Here is a 22,790-nt window from a genome sequence, read left to right as displayed (position 1 = left end):
ATCTTTTTCTTTATAGATATTTTCATCTTTTTCTTTATAGATAAGGCACAGCCATGCACCATATGGTTATTTTACGCATATATATTTAATGACGGTTTAAACTCTGAATATATACACTAATCAGCCAAAACACTGAATCCATCAGCCTACTACTGGGTAGCTCCCTTTGTGCTGCCAAAATGACTCTGATCCATTGAAGCATGGAATGTACAAGATCTCTGAAGGTATCTAGTGGTATCTAGCACAACAAATTTAGCAGCAGATCTTCTAAATCCTGTAAGATCTAAGTGCCTCCATGGATTGAACTTGTTTTCCACCAAATCCCACAAATGCTTGATCAGACTAAGTATGGGGAATTAGGGGACCAGTCCATGTTCTGATATTGGTCCATGGTTCAGTATTGATGCTTTCTTCAACATTATAGGCACTGTTAGTACTGGATAGTGTCGCAAATGACACCAGTCACAGTTCTCTGTCATGACCTGAAAAGGAACAGTTATGTGAAACAACTGTGCAATGTTTACGTGTATACACCACAGTATACTGTAAACGTTTTCAAGACCTACTGTCATGTTAAAATCTGATACATTTGCTTAGTGTTCACAATTGAGCTTTTGTCAAAGCTGCTCAGACCATTATGCTTGCTCACCTTTCCTGTTTCCAGCACAAGAACTGACTGTTCACTTGCTACGTAATATGTCTACCCCCTTAACAGGTGTATTGTAATAAACTAATCAGTGTTAGTCACTGCTCTTGTCATTGGTTTTAGTGTTCTGGTTGATTTATCTATATTTTGTGGGGCTCTTGCTGTGAGAAATGCATTACTTGGTCAAAAATGTAAACATATTTTTGCAATTTATTAAACACTACTTCAGACCTTACTCAGAAGTATACATACTATCGCAGAAATAGATCAATATTGTAAGTGCATATTATTTCAGTTTGATTCTAAATCTCTGTTACAGGCAATGTGTGAAAAGCAGGCATTCTATAGAATGCCTAGGTAATATATCAATGCCTGGAGTTTTTTGGCAAGGTATGAAATAGCTGTGTTGTTACATACATTTCCTAGGCATTCTATACAATGCCTAGGCATTCTAAAGAATGACAAGTACTCATTTGGCAAAGTGTGAAATGGGATATAGGAGAGCTATTTTTCTCCCAACCAAAATGCCTGAGAATGAAAGAACATTTAAAAAAAAATATGTTTGCAAGAATGAATTTTGAATTGCACTTAATTTTCTTCTTTACACAAAGGCATTTCATACTTTGGCACTTAGTCTTGCACATACACCTCAGAAACCCTTGGCCGCTTCCTGTGGGCTGAGCGGTAGCAACAGATCGAAGAGGTATTTCGTGGTCAGGAACAACTTCAACTCTCAGTAAGCTCTTTGGACAAACTGTGAATTGTGATCTTGCATATAGTTGCTTTAAAATTCCTTGTGCTGTTCCAAGTCGGTAAAAGCCGTCTTCTGTCACATTCATAGCAACTGCCAAGTGATTACAGGAGTCGCTGCGTCCCTTGTCGACGTCAGGGATGGGAACTCGCACAGTGTCTCCCAAACATGCAGGAATGATTTTTTGGTCAGAGTTGATTTAAATTTTTTTGGCCTGTACTTCCAGATTCAATGTCAATTGTCTTCTACCTTCGACAGCATTCTCAATTTTGAAGTAAATGTTGCACAAAGCATGAACCCCATAACCTTCCATTTCCTCACCTCCATCATCTTTAGTAGCATACCGCAGATAGCGTGAATGATCCACCCACATTCTCTGCATGCATGAGCACCGCTGCTTTCCTTTAAACAGACGCAACACGTGGCAGAAAAGGAAGACTCTTTAATATCCATGTCTTCACCGACATTTTGGCTTTGTTTATCGTGAATTCTATAGAATGCCTAGGCAATCACTAACGAGACTACCGTATTCTATACTCTGCCGGTTTACCTTCTGGCATTGTATAGAATGCCTAGGAAATGTATGTAATGACAGATATTTCATACCTTGCCTAAATACTTCAGGCATTGTATACATTGCCTGGGCATTCTATAGAATGCCTGCTTTCAAACATTGCCTGTAACATCTCTATATCACGCTAATTTACATGTCTTAAAATCAATCTTCACATCAGAAAATAGCCCTTTCAGCCTCTTGTCTGCTAGAAACTGCAATTCTACGGTGTCTTTTCATACTTAAAAAGTTTTTTTTTACCTCTTCTAATTTATCCATCTTTCATAACTAAGTGCTTACTACTTTGCTAGACCTTCCATAAGCCAGTGTGAGGGAACTGATGCTTATTTGTAATAAATACTGCAAAGGAAAAAGAAGTGGTTGAATTCACGGCAACTAGTCTGCTATTTTCTGTCATGTGCACATTAAGCTATGCAAGGCTACATACATCCCTGGTCCACATTCATGGCAGTTGCTAAGTGCTCAGTACAGTTTTTGAAGCAGCACTCTGAAATACAACCTTTAAACAGAGATGTCGCGAATGGTTCGCCGGCGAATGGTTCCAGGCGAATTTCGGGTGGTTTGCGTTCGCCTGCGAAGGCAAACTTTCCCGGAAGTTCGATTCGCCCCATAATGCTCTATTGAGCAGAACTTTGACCCTCTACATCACAGTCAGCAGGCACATTGTTGCCAATCAGACTGCACTCACTCCTGGAACCCCACCCCCCTTATAAAAGGCAAGGTTCTTGTGCCGTTTTACTCACTAGTCTGCCTGCACTAATTAGTTAAGGGACAGCTGCTGACAGACTCTGCTAGGGAGAGTTTACTTAGGCTCTTATAGGCTTGTTCCTAGCTAATTGTTATTACTTCCCTTCCTCCCTCCTCCCTCTCTCCCTCCTCCCTCTCTCATCTCATCTTCCAGGGAATTGTAGAATTTCAAAAGCCAGCTTATATACCTTGGCTGGGAATTGAACCCAGGTCTGAGTGCAAAAAATTAGCTTGCTTAAAGATTTGTAGACAGGGACCCCCAGTTAGGTAGAGTGACAGGGACCCCGTTTAGATAGTGAGAGACAGGGACCCCAGTTTAGCTAGTAAGAGACAGGGACCCCAGTTTAGCTAGTGAGTGACAGGGACCCCCGTTTAGCTAGTGAGTGACAGGGACCCCCGTTTAGCTAGTGAGTGACAGGGACCCCCGTTTAGCTAGTGAGTGACAGGGACCCCGTTTAGCTAGTGAGTGACAGGGACCCCCGTTTAGCTAGTGAGTGACAGGGACCCCCATTTAGGTAGTGAGAGACAGGGACCCCCATTTAGGCAGTGAGAGACAGGGACCCCAGTTTATGTAGTGAGTGACAGGGACCCCCGTTTAGGTAGTGAGTGATAGGGACCCCCAGTTAGGTAGAGTGACAGGGACCCCGTTAGATAGTGAGTGACAGGGACCCCCATTTAGCTAGTGAGTGACAGGGACCCCCGTTTAGCTAGTGAGTGACAGGGACCCCCGTTTAGCTAGTGAGTGACAGGGACCTCCGTTTAGCTAGTGAGTGACAGGGACCTCCGTTTAGCTAGTGAGTGACAGGGACCTCTGTTTAGCTAGTGAGTGACAGGGACCTCCGTTTAGCTAGTGAGTGACAGGGAGCCCCGTTTAGCTAGTGAGTGACAGGGAGCCCGTTTAGCTAGTGAGAGACAGGGACCCCCGTTTAGGCAGTGAGAGACAGGGACCCCCGTTTAGGCAGTGAGAGACAGGGACCCCAGTTTATGTAGTGAGTGACAGGGACCCCCGTTTAGGTAGTGAGTGACGGACCCCATGTTAGGTAGAGTGACAGGGACCCCATTAGATAGTGAGTGACAGGGACCCCCATTTAGGTACCATTTAGGTAGTGAGAGACAGGGACCCCAGTTTAGATAGTGACAGGGACCCCCGTTTAGCTAGTGAGTGACAGGGACCCCCATTTAGCTAGTGAGTGACAGGGACCACCGTTTAGCTAGTGAGTGACAGGGACCACCATTTAGCTAGTGAGTGACAGGGACCCCCGTTTAGCTAGTGAGTGGCAGGGACCCCCGTTTAGCTAGTGAGTGACAGGGAGCCCCGTTTAGCTAGTGAGTGACAGGGACCCCCGTCTAGCTAGTGAGTGACAGGGAGCCCAGTTTAGCTAGTGAGTGACAGGGAGCCCCGTTTAGCTAGTGAGAGACAGGGACCCCCGTTTAGGCAGTGAGTGACAGGGCCCCCGTTTAGGCAGTGAGTGACAGGGACCCCCATTTAGGCAGTGAGTGACAGGGACCCCCCCTCTAGCCGCCGCTCCCCCCTCACCTTGCAGTTAGTCAGACCTCAATCAGCTGGCGACCCAACCAGTAAGTGATGTCACTTCCGCATATTAGTGCGGTGTGCTAGGTCCTAGCGCCCGCACTATTGGTCGCCGCCTGATCGAGGTCTGACACAGCTAGAGGGAGGAAGGGAGCGGCAGCCAGAGGGGGTGAGCGGCGGCCAGAGGGGGTGAGCGGCGTCCGGGTGGCAATGCACCCGCAGCACCCGCCCAGGCGCGGCCCTGTTGGTGTGTGTGTGTATATATGTTAATTGCATTTCTGTAAATATTTATTCACCTTCAAATCCAGTCTGTGTAGACCTTTCTTTGCAAGTGATCTCCTATTCCCGTTTTGTCTCGATAACAGTCTGCATGTGCAGATCATTACAGCGTGAATAGCATACTAAAAGGCGTCAGCATCTGGAGGCGATATTTATCGGCTCCATCCAGCACCCAAGAGTAGCAATGGTTTGATATGTAGTGAAGTAGCAACTGTTCTGAGTTATTTTTTTATTTCTCACATAGAGAAGGTGGGCCAGCTCTTTGTTTAACATAGCACTGTATACAAAAGTTACTTCTGATCCAGTTCTGTATCATGCCTGAAGAAGACCCTTAAAGGACAATGCAATGCAATGCAATGCAATGCAATGCAATTTAGGCAGTAAATATGTGACAGATCACACAGAATTTGGACTAGTCCATCTCCTCATGGGGGTTTCAGTATCTCCTTTATTCTTTACAAAAGCAATCCCTGGAAAGGACCTATATAAAGTTGACTTATTTGGACACTATTTTGTCAGCTAGGTTGAGCAACTGCCATTAAGTAAGTGCTTTTGAAAGTTATGAAAATACTGAGAATATCCCATAAGGAGATGTACTAGTTCAAAACCTGTCAGATCTGTAACATTTTTACTGCCTACTCAAAGCAGCAGGAAGATAGAATAGTAATTTATTTTACATTTTTTACTGGTAGAAATGTACTACTTATAACTATGTGTACACATGTATGTTACATATTATAATTCTTCATGATAGTGTTCCTTTAAGTATAATTGTTTTACAATATCTGTTAAATATCCTATGTTTATTGAGATCAGACCATGTCACACATTACTCACCACATTTCATAAATCATCCAGCTGCTTCATTGAGCTAATGCCAGTAAGTATATAACATTCAGTGTACACAGCCTGACATCTGTCTTAAGGTGGCCACTAACGGTCCAATTGCTAGCGAAAAATCGTTAGAGCATTCAGAAATTCTGGCGCCACTCAGTTCGGTGCGGGGAGAGCCGAATGACGGCTCTCACCGCTGCCGCAACATCCCGAGGTGGCGTTAAATACTATTCCCCTTCTGAGTTGTCGCAACTCGAAGGGAGATGTAATTCAGGGTCTGGCAGCCGTCGGAGCTCCGAATTACTACTATGCTCCCCGCGCACCATAACATTGCTGCTATGGGACACCCAGCTTCGGCGCTCGGCTCTCAGAGCCGCACGCCGAAATGAACTGATCCGATTAGAATAATAATCATTATTATTGTGACTGACACATCGCATCACTGTTACATAAGAGTCTAAAGTCCTGTACACAAGCATGATTATAGTCCGCAGAGGCAAATAACCACCAGCTCATGTGTACAGCGGCCCCTGAAGAGTGACCGCTGCTCAGCAGATCATCAATCAGGTGGATGAACTCAGCCAGGTGACGGTCGAAAGTTTTGTCCTCATGCACACCCTGCCCACCACCTAACTAGAGATTGCCCGAACCTCCGATTTTAGTTTCCGAACCTACGCAAACGTTCGCAAACATTCGCAAACTGCAATAGACTTCAATGGGGAGGCAAACTTTGAAAACTAGAAACATTTATGCTGGCTACAAAAGTGATGGAAAAGATGTTTCCCGGGGTCTGACATCTGAGTTTTTGCATGGATGAGTGGGATAGACACCAAAAGTCCCGGGGAAAAATCGGGATTTGACGCAAAGCAGCGTTTTAAGGGCAGAAATTACATTGCATGCTAAATAAAGATGGCCCGAACCTCTGATTTTCGGTTCGCGAATTTCCGCAAAAGTTCGGTTCGCGCAAACCGCAATAGCCTTCAATGGGGAGGCGAACTTTGAAAACTAGAAACACGTATGCTGGCCACAAAAGTGATGGAAAAGATGTCTCAAGGGGTCTAACATCTGAGTTTTTGCATGGATGAGTGGGATAGATGCCAAAAGTCCCGGGGAAAAATCTGGATTTGTCGCAAAGCAGCGTTTTAAGGGCAGAAATCACATTGCATGCTAAATTGGAGGCCTAAAGTGCTTTAAAACATCTTGCATGTGTATACATCAATCAGGGAGTGTAATTAGAGTACTGTGTCACACTGACACACCAAATTTACTGTGTAACGCACCACAAACAGCTGTTAGTGATGGCCATGCTGGACTGGTGCGCACCATGACGAGAGTGCAGGTGATGGCGGCTTTCCAGCCCGTATGGTCCCCGGGCTGAGGTAGCTGAATGAGAGAACAGTAACTGTCCAGCTGATCAAATTTGGTCTGTCCACAATGAAGCAACATCCTTATTATCGTGGGCGTCCCCCCCCCCCCCCTCGAGACACTCATATAGCCGGCGATCATTGCTTCATTGCGATACACAAGCCCCTTCACCGCGGCAAGGTAATGATCACGAAGGGGAATAGGCAATTGGGAATTGTTACTGCAGCTGCTGTGCAGCCAGAAAAATTGGGCAGGCATGTACACGCACCAGAAAAAGTAGTATAGCGGCCGCTGCTTGCAGTGGCCTTAAAAATTCAACAATCCACCTGGAGTCCTGGACCCTGTTGGTGGTGGCGAAGAAGGCAGTCAGCCAGCCTGAAAGCAGAGATGCTGTGTGGGGAGCGACTTAGTCTTCGGGCAGGCCTGAGCGTGCTTTGCAGACCAGGCATCCGTGGTCAGATGGACCCTTGACCCAACGCTGTGTGCCAGAGATGTCACCACTTGCCTTTCAACATCACGGTACAGTTTAGGTATCGCCTTGTTTGAGAAAAAATTGCGGCCTTGTATCTTCCACTGTGGTGTGTGGCTTTGTTTTTGTGTGCTGCTTTTCCTCAGGTGGTCAACCCATTGCAGTTTTTGCTTTGTAATCATGTGCCTTCGTAAGGTAGCTGTCCCTACGCGGGTCTTGGTCTTTCCACGGCTCAATTTTCAGTGGTAGAGGGTACAGATATCTGAGACAGACGCACAAAATTTCCACACCGCTAAACCCTGGGGTGATGGCACTTTGGTGGTGACGGCCGACTGAGTGTTAAGTGGGGTGCCAGAATCAGACGAGGAGGAAGATATGTCACGCTTCCGAGCGGAAGCGGAGAAAGATGAGGTGTTCTGTGTTAAATAGTCAACTATGTCCTGACAATATTGGGGGTTGATGGTATGTGCCTTTTTCTGAACACTGTACTTTGGTCGAAGGCCGCACGAAATCACGACAGCGTGACCTCAAACAGACCTGCCAGGTGGCCTGCCTCTGCCTTTTGCTTTGTCCATATTGGGGGGATGAAGTGAAAGGTATGCACTGACTTGACTAATATAATGTGCAGTCACACAGGTGCAGTTAACAGGTATATCACACTGCATGCACTCACGTAGGTAGGTGGGTGCACTGAGCACAACAGGTAGGTATATGCAGTGATGGGTATTACAATGTGCACCCGTCACACACAGACAGGTACCGAACAGGCACAGTGACACTGCGTGCGCTCAGATAAGTAGGTGGGTGCACTGTGAACAACAGGCAGGTATATGCAGTGATGGGTATTACAATGTGCACCTGTCACACACAGACAGGTACCGGACAGGCACAGTGACACTGCGTGCGCTCACGTAGGTAAGTGGGTGCACGGTGAACAGGTAGGTATATGCAGTGATGGGTATTATAATGTGCACCTGTCACACACAGACAGGTACTGGACAGGCACAGTGACAATGCATGTGCTCCTGTAGGTAGGTGGGTGCACTGAAGTGAACAACAGGTAGGTATATGCAGTGATGGGTATTACAATGTGCACTTGTCACACACAGACCGGTACCGGACAGGCACAGTGACACTGCATGCACTAACATAGGTGGGTGGGTGCACTGAAGTGAACAACAGGTAGGTATATGCAGTGATGGGTATCATAATGTGCACCTGGCACAGTAGTAATTATACCACCAAGGGGCCAAAGGCCAGCTGCGACTAACTGACAGGGCTGTATATAATGCAAGTGGGCCACACACACAAAAAAAAAATAGATCACAAGAACAAGATTAGCTCTCAAAAGAGCTGTTGAGGGATGCTTTTTTAGCAATAAGAATCAGCAAGGAGCAAGCTAACAAGCCTACAAGAGCCTAACTAACCTTTCCCTATAGGTCTCTGCACAGCAGCACTCCCTTCTCTAATTACTGCAGGCACACGAGTGAGTGAAAAGCCTGACACTGCCTGCCTTTTATAAGGGGGGAAGGGGCTCCAGGAGGGAGTATAGCCTGATTGGCTACTATGTGCCTGCTGACTGCGATGTAGAGGGGGCGAATCGAACTTCCGGAAAAGTTCACGGTTCTCTGCGATCGCGAGCCACGGAAGTTCACCAGTTCCCGTTCGCCGGCGAACAGTTCGGGCCATCTCTACACCTGACATTCCTGTGCTGCTCTGTCATCTCTCCATCCTCCCGCATTGAAACAGAGCACATTGTCGGCCTACAGGCTGACTATGCGTCTGTACAATTTAGGAGCAGGGATGATGTCTGAGTGATTGGGTCCTGATCCCTATCAAACAAAATCAGTCATCAATGTGTACAGGTCTTGAAGAGAACCCAAGGTAGGCAGATGTGGGGGGGGGGGGGCAGATGGGACACAGAGGCATGTTTTCTACCTCATAACATGCTTCTTTGTCTCCACACCGCCACTCTCTGCCCCACCCCCCTGCCGCGCTATAGCCCTCAGAGATTAGTGAAAATATTTGTCGCTATCTCGGAGGTTAACGCGGTGAGATGGATTCCGTGTTCAAAACGCCCGCCAGGGGCATTCCTTCAGGGTTTCCAGAACTGCCATTGGGCAGCTCTCTCTCCCTGGTCACGCCCCCTGCTGCTCCCCTGCCTTCCTGCATGCTGTGAGAGAGACACAGTCTCTCAGTGCAGCATCATAATCCAGAGGTCACCAAAGTGAAAGTGGACCATTGCGGCACATAGGAGAAGCAGTTTTTGCGGCTACCTAATACGCTCAGCCCCCCCGGATCAGGTAGCCTACTTAAAAAAGAAAAACAAAATTGAGCCCACCTTGGGCTCTCTTTAAGCTATTGGGGACCTTCTGCCTAACCCCTCTTAAGGACCAGGCTAATTTTCATGCAGGGGGGGCTTGTTTGGGGGGTCAGGCAGCCGGAACCCCAGTGTGGCATGCTGGGCCAGATGTCCCCCCTTTAGCCAGATGTCCCCACATTCTCCAGAAGCCTTTACTCACCTCCTAGGCTCCAGCGATTAGCTGCAGTAGCCTCTTCCTCTCTCGCCGGCATCCCCGCTCATACTGCCGCTCAGTTCCGGGTCACGGCTTGATGACATCATCAAGCCAGGACCCGGCACTGACATTGGAACAAGCGGAGATGCCGGCCAGATGGCCAGAGTGGAGGGCGGCGCTGATTGCCGGGGGAGTGGCAGGAAGGTAAATGGATCCTCTTCCCCCCCTACCGCCACAGCTGTTGCAGTGGTCACTACGATCCGCCGGTGATCGTAGTAATCCAATTTTTATTTGCCAATGATTGACTAATTTTTCCACTTCTACCTTGTACAAGGGCCAAAAGATTGTGAATACTATGAACAGATTATTTAAAGTGGACTAAAAATCTACTCAGCAGAACTGAAAAGGCTTGGTGTTTCTTTAACGGTTTCACAGCATCAGAACTTTGTTTTTCTTACCAAAGCATCAGTTTTAGCTGTATTTTTAGCTAAGCTCCAACCATCAAAGAAAACTGCCTGGGCTTTTTTTTACCTGATGCTGTGCAAAGCATGATGGGATTTCCTATGTTGTTATTCATGTTGCCTAGCAACTGGGATGGGTGATCAGGACACAGGACAGTTGGAACTGTGCCTCATGCTCCCTGTCACCTCCTTTCAACCAAAAAGATGGCTGCCTTCATGAAATCAAACATTTGCCTGTTCTTTTAAAACAGGGTGGGTAAGAGATTATATTACTTATCTATTTTAATTAACATAACTAATGTAACTTAATGACAGTATGTTTGTTTAGGCTGAAGTTCCTCTTTAAGTAAATCTCTCATACTACATGGGGGTAATTGCATTATTATTATTATTACTATTGATTTATAAAGCGCCAACATATTCTGTGGCGCTGTACAAAGTAAGAAACAAACATGGGGTACATAATACAGACAGTGGTGTACACAAATATAAGGAGACATATTTAGTAACAAAATACAAAAAATGATACAGCATACAGAATACAAAATACAGAAGTGGTAATGACAGTGATAAAAATAACATGATGAATAAAATGTATAATGATTTCCAAGACACAAAAGGGGGAGAGAGCCCTGCCCTTGCGAGCTTACAATCTAAAGGGAATGGGGGGAATCTAAAGGGAATGGAGGGCATCTATAAAAGCACAACCCCCCCCCCCCCAAACTGCAGGGTGATTAATGGGGGAACCAGGAAAAGTGAAAATAGGTATGCAAACACCATGACAGGAAGTGAAAAAAATTTAGGATATAGAATAGGTGGTGGGTAAGAGATTAGGGTTCTCATTGAAATGATCAACAACCCATCTTTTATTGCAGTTCCCCGCGAATATCAGCTGTTCACATTCATCTCTGTTTGCAAACATATGTCATGTTTGACCCGCCCCCCCTATACATTCTAATGTAGCTCAAAAACGTACCCCTCACCCCAGAGTCAGCATACACATGGCAGCAAATCAGCTATTCCTCCCATCTGGACCCCTCCCCACCTGTCAGAAAGCCAGCACAGCTGCCATTTCACAGTCTAGTATGTGTTTGGCTTCTGTGCTAGGCGTCCTGTGCAGTGTCCTGCACAGCTAATAGCCCTCCCTAGGGCTGGTACATTGTTTTTCTTACTATTGTACTGTGTGTCCAGTGCACAAGTATGCTGTTGGAGACAGGTCTGCTGGTCCTAGTATTGCACTGACTAGATAACCCAATAATCCTTCACCACCACTACTGACACCTAATATCCCCTACTGCCCTGCATAAGGCCTCACTGGCATATTGTATTTTGGGGTGATTGCTGAACAAAGCATAAATCTGTCACCTGACATGTGTGAAGTGACCATTAGTTCCTCCCTGGCAGAGTTTTTTGTTTATGTTGTAATATTGTAAAAAAATTAAAATAAATATTGACCGGCAGGGGCAGGCCACACTGCAGGGGTCGTAGGGATCGTGCTGCTGTGATTTCCTGTGGCCCTAGCATATTGCCCAGTGTTCAGTGGCCACGTACCTTGAACTCACAAAATGCCACAGAAGTAGTTGACTGGCTTACACAGCAGCACACGCCATCTTCTACTGCTCCTGCTAGGAACCTTGTCGCAACATCCTCATCCTCCTCTGATATGGGCACTCCACAACGTCTCAACCCGATCATAGGGGCTGGAAAACCGCAATCGCCTGCACTCCCACGAATGTGTGCACAAGCATAACGACCGTCACCACTACACAATGATTGCCACCAAGAGGACTAACATTTACGTGAGCTACTATAAACAATAATTCTATCACCTGACGTTATTACTAAAGCCCTTTGCGGTTGTTTGCGGTCTGGTAAATGCGGTGTTTCCTCTGTCAGTGTTAACCGGGCCTAAGCCTTACTCTAGCTTTTGGATGTGTACACCCGCCGGACATTTTAATGCACTTTATTCCACAAATGTAGGAATGTAATATGATTTCTGCCCTTTAGAGATTAAAACCCGACTCTGGGTCAACTACATAATTTTTTGTGGGACTTTTTCCATGGTCACGGTCCATGCCACGGTCCAGGTGTTAGGCCCCTTTAAACAACTTTTCCAACACTTTTTTGTCCAGAAACCGTCCCTCTAGGTTTTAGAATTTGCCTGCCCATTGAAGTCTATGGCGGTTTACGCGGTTAGCCAGGTCGTGAAAGTTTGCGGCAAAAATTTCAAGTTCACGACATCACTATTTATTGTCCCCTCACACCTATTGACTTAGAATGACACAGGATTTTCTGGAGTTATCATATACTTTGGTAGTGTATATAATTCTATGAATTCTAGATTACCACTAGTTTTAAGGCAGTAACACAGTACGCCTCAGAGGAAGCAAGGTTACCCACAAAATGTGCATCAGGCACTTACAGAGAAGTATACAATTATGAAGTTAAGGATTGTTCAGCTGGCCAGCATTTCTACAGAATATGTTGCTTATATATTAGAATGACAGACTTGTCACAAGCTTCACAGCTAAGCCAGATGACAGGCTGTGTGTGTTGAATGTTATATATGTACTGACATTGAATCAATGAAGCAGCTGGATGATTTATGAAACTCCGTGAGTAAAGAGTGACAGTGACATATTTTTGGCTACAAACTTTCATTTTACTCATAACTGCTTCAATAAAGATAATGATTAGACGTTAAACAGTTTTCATGGAACCATGATACTTCATATCCCTTTACAGCCCATTTTACTGAGCAGCACGCGCTCTGCCTACCTACTCACCCGTACCTCCCAGTGTGTCACAAGTAGTGTACAGTTTATCCGTGCATTGTTTATTCAGGCGTGGGAGCTGTTTAACAATAAAGTCCATGCAAGACTTTCATACACAGTGCTATGTTAAACAAAAAACTGGACCCCCTACTCTAGGTGTGCTATAAAAATAACTCAGAACAGTGGCTACATTACTGAAAGCATATACCTTGATTACCTTCTTTATGATACCTTTTATGTTAAGATGGTTTCAAATTCTATATGTACCTATTCTACTCATCTTTTAATATACTGCACTTTCCTACCTACCTACGAATTAGTTAATCCATAATACATAGAATATAAATTATCGCTCGTTATTTACTTTCCAGTTTGCTGCAAGGCAAAAGCTGCATTATCTATCAAGCAATTTACTCAATTTCCTATAATCTGCAAAAGCATACAAAAGAAGTCAAATAATAGACTTATGCGCTGTTAGGATCTATTTTCCATGTTTTTACAGAGCTGCAAATTGTCTTTTATATCCTAACTGCAAATTGATGTTCTTACTCCATTTAGTCTTTAAGTGTGAAACTTCACTCTGAAATAATATGTACAGCCCTTCTCTGTGTGTCCCAAATCTAATATGTGCCCTTCATGCTCCTTCTGCCTGACCAGCTGGCGATTTCATTGTAATGTGATTCTGCTGTAATCAGTAACCAAGACTCTCATTCTATATAATTCAAATCAAAGAAAAAACAAAAATGAAATGTGTGTTTATTTAATCTGTTGTATGGATGGATATACCTAACATATCATCTAACCCATTTCCTTTATAGTGTGTATCAGGGCCTTTATGTATAAGGTAAACATTTGTTCAATTATGAAGTCTGGGTCCCTTTGGGTGATTTTAGTTGATTCCTCTGCAATTTTTTTTTTATTAAAAAAAAAAACTTGCCCCAATCTGAAAACAGACAGATTGGTTTATATAGCTTATAACCCTGCTCCCATTTTCTGAGCTGCACATTCTTCTAAACATTTATGACACTCTAAGCTTGATATAATATATGGTTTTCCATCAAGTATCCTTCCTGAAATCATCATGCGACTGGAAGCGCCGTAGTATGGCAGCCTTGGCTTTTGGCTTTCGGACATTTTCCTCCCTTTATCTCACCATACACCCCCCACCCGCAAGAACCTGTATAAGCCTAAACCAATTCCGTTACTACTGCCCCCCTTTGTACTTGCCAAAATTAATTATTCTTATTCAAAAAAATGTTTAGAATGCATTTTGCCAAATGTTTTAGGATGTTTTTGCCTATCAGGCTTCCTTTCAGCATTTATATGTTGTAGAGTGGCAGTTCAGTTCTTTAATATAAAACTTTTAAGCCGAAAAATAAAAACAAATGAAATTAGCGACGTGTGTTGAAATGTACAGATAACCCCTAAATGTGTAGGCTACATTTTTAGCAGAGTGAGAATCTACGGAACGAAAAACACAATTTCAACCACCTCAAGGATACCAGGGGCCATATGCAATTCATTTTTTCACCTGAGTTTTCTCCTAGGAGATATTTTTCACCTTCTGTTTAAAACAACTTTTCAGCACTCTGTAATTGAAAAAATACCAAAAGTAGATGAAAAAGTACTGCCAAAATAATTCTGAGTATTTTCTCGCATGCTTGTGGCTTAAAAGGTATTTTATTGACAATTTTAAAAATGTCACCTAGGAGAAAACTTAGGAGAAAAAGTGAATTGCTGTAACGATTGGTGTCAGCACGCAGAGAGAATTATTGGTGGTCTGCAGTATCACCAAGAATGCAGATATATATACCCGATTATTGATGATCTGCAGTATCACCGACAATCAGATATATTGCTAACCTCTGGACACCTAAGGTATGTGAGTGTTTGGTGTAACAGTAATACTTTGAGTAATGCACCTGCTGAGCAGGTGATAAGAAGCAGCCTGAAATACTGCTTACGCTGACAGAGGAACCTTCCAACAGCCTGAGAATCTCCAAGGGGTGGAGTCAGGCTGAAGGTAGGAGGAACATGCACAGGAACGACACCTGAAGGGTGGATGTCACTAGCAGGTCAGGAGACTATCTCTTAAGGGAGAGAGATAGTTCCCAAGGAAGAACAGATATCAAACAATGCCTAGTCTTGGTGTGAGGTCCATGGTCTCTACACCCAGGAACTAGTCTGATGCATAACATAAATGATAATACAATTCCCTAGTCTTGGGTGTGAGTTCCGTGATCATCAACACCCTGGAACTAGTCTGGAATATAACATAAATGATAACACAATTCCCTAGTCTTAGGTGTGAGTTCCGTGATCATCAACACCCTGGAACTAGTCTAACAAATAACAACAGTACAAGGTAATCTGGCTCAGTGTGAATTCCCAGGTCCACCTGGTTCAAACACTGACACTGTAAGGATCTGACTATGGTCTGAATGCTTCCACAAAGTGTTTGCAATGGCAGACAACCAGCAACTGACAAGCAAGCAGAATATATAGTAGCTGAACTCTGCTGCCCCGCCCGAGCCACTCAGCCAATCATGAGTCCAGCAGGAATCAGCTGATCGTCCTGATCAGCTGACTCCTCCCCTGCTGGTATAAAGGTCCTGACTTCTGGCCCGCGTGTGCGTAGCTCTTCATCCATCTATGTGGACTAACAGACCCAGCCACTCCAAAGGCACGCTGCTGCATACAAACCGCCACCTTGGACGCGGAAACAGCCGCTTTGCCGTTAGAGCATGCGGCGGCTTTTCCGCGTTCTGCCACACTACCAGACGCGTGCCTACGCGTGCAAACTGCCGCATTGGACGCGGAATCAGCCGCCTTGCTTTCAGCACACGCGGCGGCTTTTCCGCGTTTTCTCACAATTGCATATGGGACCAGATCTTAAAGAACTGGTCCACAAAGGCTTTAGTCTCTTTTGCTTTCCAAAGACAAGGAAGAGGGAGCTGCATGACAACACTCCCACTTCAATTACAGAGGAACTTTACACTAAATATACTGTAATGAATATAATTGCTTAATTTTTACAGTATAACTTTACAAATTAGTTATTCAATATTTTCCATTGTAAAATCCTCCCTCACCCTGATTTACATTCTTAAATTTGTCAGAGATGGTAGCATCTTTACTGGTGGCAAAGTGCATCAATCTGGGATGTTTGTTTGTGAAGTAAGCAGAATCAACACCTGGGCCCATATGCAATTCACTTTTTCTCCTTGGTTTTCTCCAAGTTGATATGTTCACAATTGTCACAATTGTCAATAAAATGCCTTGTACCCCCCAGGAAGCAAGAAAATACACAAAATCATTTTTGACAGTACTTTTGCTACTACTTTTGGCACTTTTTAAATTGCAAAATGCTAAGAAGTTATTTTAAAGAGAAGATGACAATTTTTTACTTAGGAGAAAAAGTGAATTGCATATGGGCCCTGGGCCATATGCAATTCACTTTTTCACCTAAGTTTTCTCCTAGGAGATAATTTTTCACCTTCAATTTTCATTAAAAGAAAAAGTACCAAAAAGTAGGTGAAAAAGTGCTGTCAAAATTATTTTAAGTATTTGTATGCTTGCTGGTGGTGTAAAGGGAATTTTATTTACAAGTTGTGAAAATATCACCTTGGAGAAAACTCAGGCAAAAAAGGGAATTGCGTATGGCCCCTGGTCTCCCAGAGAACTCTGAGGAAAAAGGTTTAGTGACATCATTGCTAGGCTAATGCTGCATACACACTTGAGATAAAAGTCTCTGGAAAAGGCAAGATCACAGACCAATTTTACCCCATTCCATGTAGTATGAGAGCCATACTCTACACAGTCTATTCTATGGAGCTGCACTCCCCATCAGACAGAAATCTTTGCAAGATGCTGCACACAAAGATGCCCGTACACATTCAAAAGATCATTATCTGCAAAAGATCTCTTCCTGCAATAGATCCATTCCTGCAAAATGCATTCATAGTCTATGAGATCTGTAGATCCTCATACACACCTTGTTTAACAGACTTCATCTGCATATCTGGCAATCATCTGCAGATCTGAAAATCCATCCTGGTGGATCTGATCTGCAGATGAACTGCAGATGATTGCCTGCTAAACAAGGTGTGTATGATGATCTGCAGATCTCATAGACTATGAATGCATTTTGAAGAAATGGATCTATTGCAGGAAGAGATCTTTTGCAGATAATGATCTTTTGAATGTGTACGGGCATCTTTGTGTGCAGCATCTTGCAAAGATTTTATCTGATGGGGAGTGCAGCTCCATAGAATAGACTGTGAAGGTATGGCTCTCATACTACATGGAATGGGGTATAATTGGTCTGTGATCTTGCCTTTTCCAGAGACTTTTATCTCAAGTGTGTATGCAGCATAAGTATCACCGGGATGGTGGGGTTACATACGGATATACTGTACAACAATATATAGATACAGGAAGTATTTTCCAGCAATGTTTGCAAGTTACCCATACTTGAGATAATTGCTTTTATTTGCCAAAAATGATTAAGTCTGGAAGACCTTTATTGTGGTTAAAAAGACACAATTGCTAAATAATTGTAAAATGGCTTCCAATGCAGGTTTCTGATGTTGTTGGTGTCCAATGTCTGTGCAGTAACACTTGTGAAAAATTGAAAATCCTATTCAGGTTTTTTTCCATTAACAGTGTGATTTGCCTTCTTAAAATGGGATTGTCACCATAAAAATCAAATTTCAACAGCAACTGGTCTGAGTGTATTATGTGATAAAGATGTTAATCCTGCATTCAAAACTTGCAACACTTTTTCTGCTGTTATGGTTTGGAGTTATCAAATACCTCAGGAGCACTAGCCCTTTAATAGCCATTGCCATTCAGTTGCATGCTGGGGGTTCTTTTTATCTATACTATATTCCTCCTCTTCCCTTTATTTCCCTGCCTAGCTACCTAGCTGAAACATGATCCTCTGCTCACTTGTGTTTACAAGCAAGGCTGAGGTGACTCAGCGATTGGAGGAGAAAATAAAAAAAGGTTAAGGGAAGAAATGACATCAGTAGTTAGCCTCAAACTGTGGACAAAAGACATGGGCCCATATGCAATTCACTTTTTCTCCTGAGTTTTTTCCTAGGTGATATTTTTACAACTTACCTTAAAATGTTTTTTAAGTCACCGACAAGCAAGAAATTACTAAAAATAAATTTGATAGTACTTTTTCACCAGCTTTAGGGTACTTTTTCATTTGTAAAATGTTGAAAATTTAGTTAATAGAGAAGATGAAAATTATCTTCTAGGAGATAACTCAGGTGAAAAAAATTAATTGCATATGGGCCATGGTTCCCACCAAGAACAGAATTCTTTTCATTTACTATATAAAAGTCACTGAAATCAAAACATGAACAGTACAATACAGGTGTTATGTAAATAGATCAAGTATTTACTTATATATTTGTTTTTTTCCCTGGCATAGTACGTCTAATCCTCCTGCTTTAAAACAAAAGGTATTTACGATAATTCAGCTTTAAGTGAACATCTGTAGTTACCCACAATGCACCGTGACTGAATATGCAAATTATCTCTTTACGCCCTGGAAGCCAGGCCTACATGCAGAACCACCGGTGTATAGCAAGTCTATAGCTTTAAATTTAACAGAGCCACACAAACCCACATGCAGACAGCCTGTTTTGGACTTTTCAGACAGAAACAGGCTGTCTGCATGCGAGGTTAGTGAGGCTCTGTAAAATGTAAAGCTATAGGCTTGCTATACACCAGTGGTTCTGAATGTAAGCTTGGCTTCAGGGGCATAAACATATAATTTGCATATTCAGTAGCAGTGCATTGTGAATTATCACAAACCTCTTCTGTTTTAGGCTGGTTTCACAGTGGGACGTTACAGGCGCACGTTAGAGCAGCCTGTAACGCAGCCCACCGCACAGTAATGAAAAATCAATGGGGCTGTTCACAGTGCGGACGTTACGTTACATTGTAACGCTGCGTCACAAGACAACGTACTGCATGCAGTACTTTGGACGCGGCTGAGCCGCGTTAGACTGCTTGCACATGCTCAGTAATGTGCGGGAGGAGCGGAGAGCGGCCAGGCACATGGCTAATTAATATTCACTGCACGTTATGACGTGCAGTGTTTACTTCCTGGAGCAGCCGCTCTGTGCGGCGATTGGCCGGCGGGACCACGTGATGCCGCATGCGCACAAGAGTGCGCATCACGGCATCACTGATGCCAGAGTGAGCTGCACAACGCGGCTCACTCTGACGTCCAGATCCAGCACCACCAGGCGTTCCGTTAGGGGGACGTTATGCGACCTTAACGCCCCCTCTAACGCAACGTCCTGGTGTGAAATTAGCCTTAAGAAGGGAAATCACACCAAGCATTGCTTTTTAGTAGAAGGGTTTTTCAGTCTCTTTTATCCCCCTATACATTCCTTGTGGTTTTGGGTCACCCCGAGCTGCTTGGTTACTCTGTTTCCATTCACACAGTCAGAATATAGCAAGGAATGCTCAAAACTGTCAGTTTGCGTATATTGTTGACTGTATAGGCTAATAAAATAAATCAGTGGTGCATGCCCTCTGGCAAATGTGTTCAGCAAACACAATATGAATGCTATAAGCAGATTATCTATTGGCAGAAAATCTTCATATCCATAAAACCTGGTTTAGATCAGTTGACTTATTATATTGCACAATTCACTCCATGTGGAAACTTACAGAACTCAAATACTTCATATACTGCATAAGAATAGAGACAATTCCAATGGGTAAATATAGCATGGCTCACTAGCTACATGACGCTGTTGTAGTGTATATCACATGTGTCTGTGGTGATGGCCAGTACAATGTCACTCTGTAGCAGTCACAGCAGAATATGTTTGTCTTCTCCATTGATAGCAGAGTGTGAGGAGTCAATAAAGCAAATATTTTTCCAGCACTACATCAGAAGTGTCACGTAGCTGGTTTTGGAGGACTGCTTGCAAAACTTCACTTCTTTTTTTAATTCCATCTAGAATGTCATGTAAACTTGTCATGGGAAAAAAAATCACACTTAACATGCCCATTAACAGTACAATTTTTTTAATCAATTGCGATCTTTTGACATGATTTTTGCTATTTAATTGTACGGAAAACTGGGCAGTGTGTGGCGAAAACCGATGTAAAACTGTTCTATAGTTGATTGGATCAGGAAATGCAATCAGTCTATATTTTTGAGTTTATGATTACATTGGAAGAAAGAAAAGGCCCTATTCGACCTGTTATGGGAGCAATCAATAATTACCTTCTGATTACGGTACTTTTAATCTTAAAAATTAAGATAAAGATAAAATAAAACAGGAGGTCTGCCTGTATTTTACTCAAGTATTTTTATGAGATGCCTGAAAGTGCCTAATCCATAAAATGTTCAGAAACTGCAACCCCCCCCCCCCCCCCTCTACACACACACATACACACATACACACACACACACACACACACACACACACACACACACACACACACACACACGCACGGTTGTCTGATAACATTTTTCTTTATGTCAAATTGGATTCCAGTGTTTATGAAGCATACGAAGCATTTAAAATAACATTCACAAACTAACAGGATCTATTTTTTCTTTCAGGGAGGATGTCAGAACGGCGAATGTGATTGCTGCTGAGGCAGTGACTTGTCTTGTCATCGACAGAGAGTAAGTAGAGCAAACAAGGCCATATATAAGTCTTTTTTACACTTGGGGAGGGGACAGTCTACCTTGTGTAACAAACTACCCGTTACCCCCAGCTTTTATGTACAGCACACCAATCTTACATGTACATTACATAGTCACATAGCCAAGTTTATTTTCTATTCTGGCCTTCCCCGTCTATTACAATTACTCAACTAACATCTCAAACTCACCATGATGGCAGTACAGTTTTGCTACACTGAGAAGGCAAACAGAATAGGAAACAATGTGATGGATATGAAGGTATATCTTCTCTGAACAAGTCTGAGCTACCGACAGTGAAGGTTGTATGATGTGTATATGATGGTCACCTATGCTGCAAGTCCCACACTGCAATTTTATATCCATCTTTATTCTTGTTTGTTTTGTTGATGGCAAGTGCAGAACAAATAAGTGGTAAGAAGTAGAAGATGAGCTCTAAAGTGTTAGCAGGTTTTTGAAAGATTTATGTAAAAGGGACTGATGTTCCTGTATCAGACATGAGTTGGAAGAAGCTCCACTCCAGGCACATTGCTCTGATTTGCTCTGCATAGCTGATGCGGAGAGCATCATCCCAACCCTTGCAGTCTAACAATAGAGAAGCAATACATTCTAGAGGTTACTTAGAAACCACAGTAATGGAAGTATTATACAGTATAGTACAGATACAGTAATGCTACAAAGCCTGCACACGAGTCATGTTTATCAGCACTGCTGCTTCTATCTTAAAGCATTATGCATTTGTATGTAAGAGTAATACGCCCAAGTGGGGAATGTTCTCTACTACTCCACACACCAGAGCTGGACTTGGCATGCTGCAGCAGGGATCAGTAATGGCTTCTCTGCCTATCAGTGATGTGGTCACATGACACATAATATAACACAGGAGAGATTCCTAATATTCTTTGCCAGAGACCACGCTAATACAGAAGGTAGAGGAGATGCAAAGCATACATGTGTAAATATAGATTTTATTAATTATTTCTTCCTAACATCACTACCACAATATATGCTTTGATCCTTAGAACAATGTAATTCAATCAATCACTTACAATGGCAGATGCAATATGGAATAGAAAAACATTGTCTACAACAAATTATTCATCTCCTGTAAGACTACATTTCATTGAAAAGGCAATTTACATGTAATTATTTCCATTTTTCTCAGATGTTGCCACAAATGTTCTATTCTAGCCATTACACTTTGAATATTTATTTTCTTTGACATATTCACATTATCACTTGTTCTTTTTTTTAATGACAATATGTAAGTGCCTTACTATATCAACATGTTTACAGATCTGGGGTACAGTGTGTCCTCCCTCAAACACAATATCTATATGTCCTCACACAAGGTTAGGTTCTGATCTATTGTAAGCTGTAGCAAAGATAAAATAGTCTAAAAACAAACTATTTCAGCATGTCAGCATTAACAGCAGCAGCCAATAGACACTGAGCTGTCTCATAACCAGTATATACTCTACTTTTCTGGCTTACTAACCTTAACCCCTTGGGTGGACAACTAACCTAAACCATCCTCTCCCCCAGTGACCACCTGACATAGCATGGCAGAACATGGTAGGACTTTGTATTTAAATGACATCTGCAAAATGGCATGATGATTATGGGCTGCTGCAAAGCTGTTGTGGTACCAAAAGTTATGAAAAAAACAAGGACTCGTTCCTCCACATATGGGTCATTTTAATGTTAACCACTTGCCGACCGCCCACTCATAACGCGCATCGGCAAAGTGGTAGCTGCAGGACCAGCGACGCACATCTGCGTCGCCGGCTGCAGGCTAATTAATCAGGAAACAGCCGCTCACGCGAGCGGCTGCTTCCTGTCAATTCACGGCGGGGGGCTCCGTAAATAGCCTGCGGGCTGCCGATCGCGGCTCGCAGGCTAAATGTAAACACAAGCGGAAATAATCCGCTTTGTTTACATTTTTACAACACTGCTAACAGTAGCAGCATTGTACTAGATCAGTGATCCCCGGCCAATCAGCGGCCAGGGATCGCTGTCGCATGACAGGCAGGAGCCTGTTAGAGGCTGCACAGGACAGATCCGTTCCTGTGCAGCCTACGATCTCCGGGGCAGGGAGGGAGAAGAGGGAGAGGGGGAATCCTGCCGTGGAGGGGGCTTTGAGGTGCCCCCCCCCC

The 22,790-nt window shown here is 43.5% G+C and overlaps 1 protein-coding gene across 6 annotated transcripts in view; it reads left to right on the top strand.

The window, feature by feature from the left end:
• PRKG1 (protein kinase cGMP-dependent 1) overlaps positions 1–22,790 on the top strand; it is a 1,426,855-nt gene that overhangs the window by 1,262,369 nt on the left and 141,696 nt on the right. For 5 of the 6 annotated variants that reach the window (XM_068258259.1, XM_068258261.1, XM_068258262.1 and 2 more), the window contains exon 8: positions 20,551–20,616. In XM_068258259.1, the coding sequence (XP_068114360.1) occupies positions 20,551–20,616 (66 nt within the window). The remainder of the gene's footprint in view (positions 1–20,550; positions 20,617–22,790) is intronic. The other variant, XR_011024535.1, reaches the window with a different exon arrangement.

Source organism: Hyperolius riggenbachi, chromosome 10, assembly GCF_040937935.1.
Source record: "Hyperolius riggenbachi isolate aHypRig1 chromosome 10, aHypRig1.pri, whole genome shotgun sequence".
Classification (NCBI taxonomy): Eukaryota; Metazoa; Chordata; class Amphibia; order Anura; family Hyperoliidae; genus Hyperolius; species Hyperolius riggenbachi.
The sequence above is the reverse complement of the archived record's forward strand: the minus strand, read 5'-3'. Positions and strand labels throughout refer to the sequence as shown.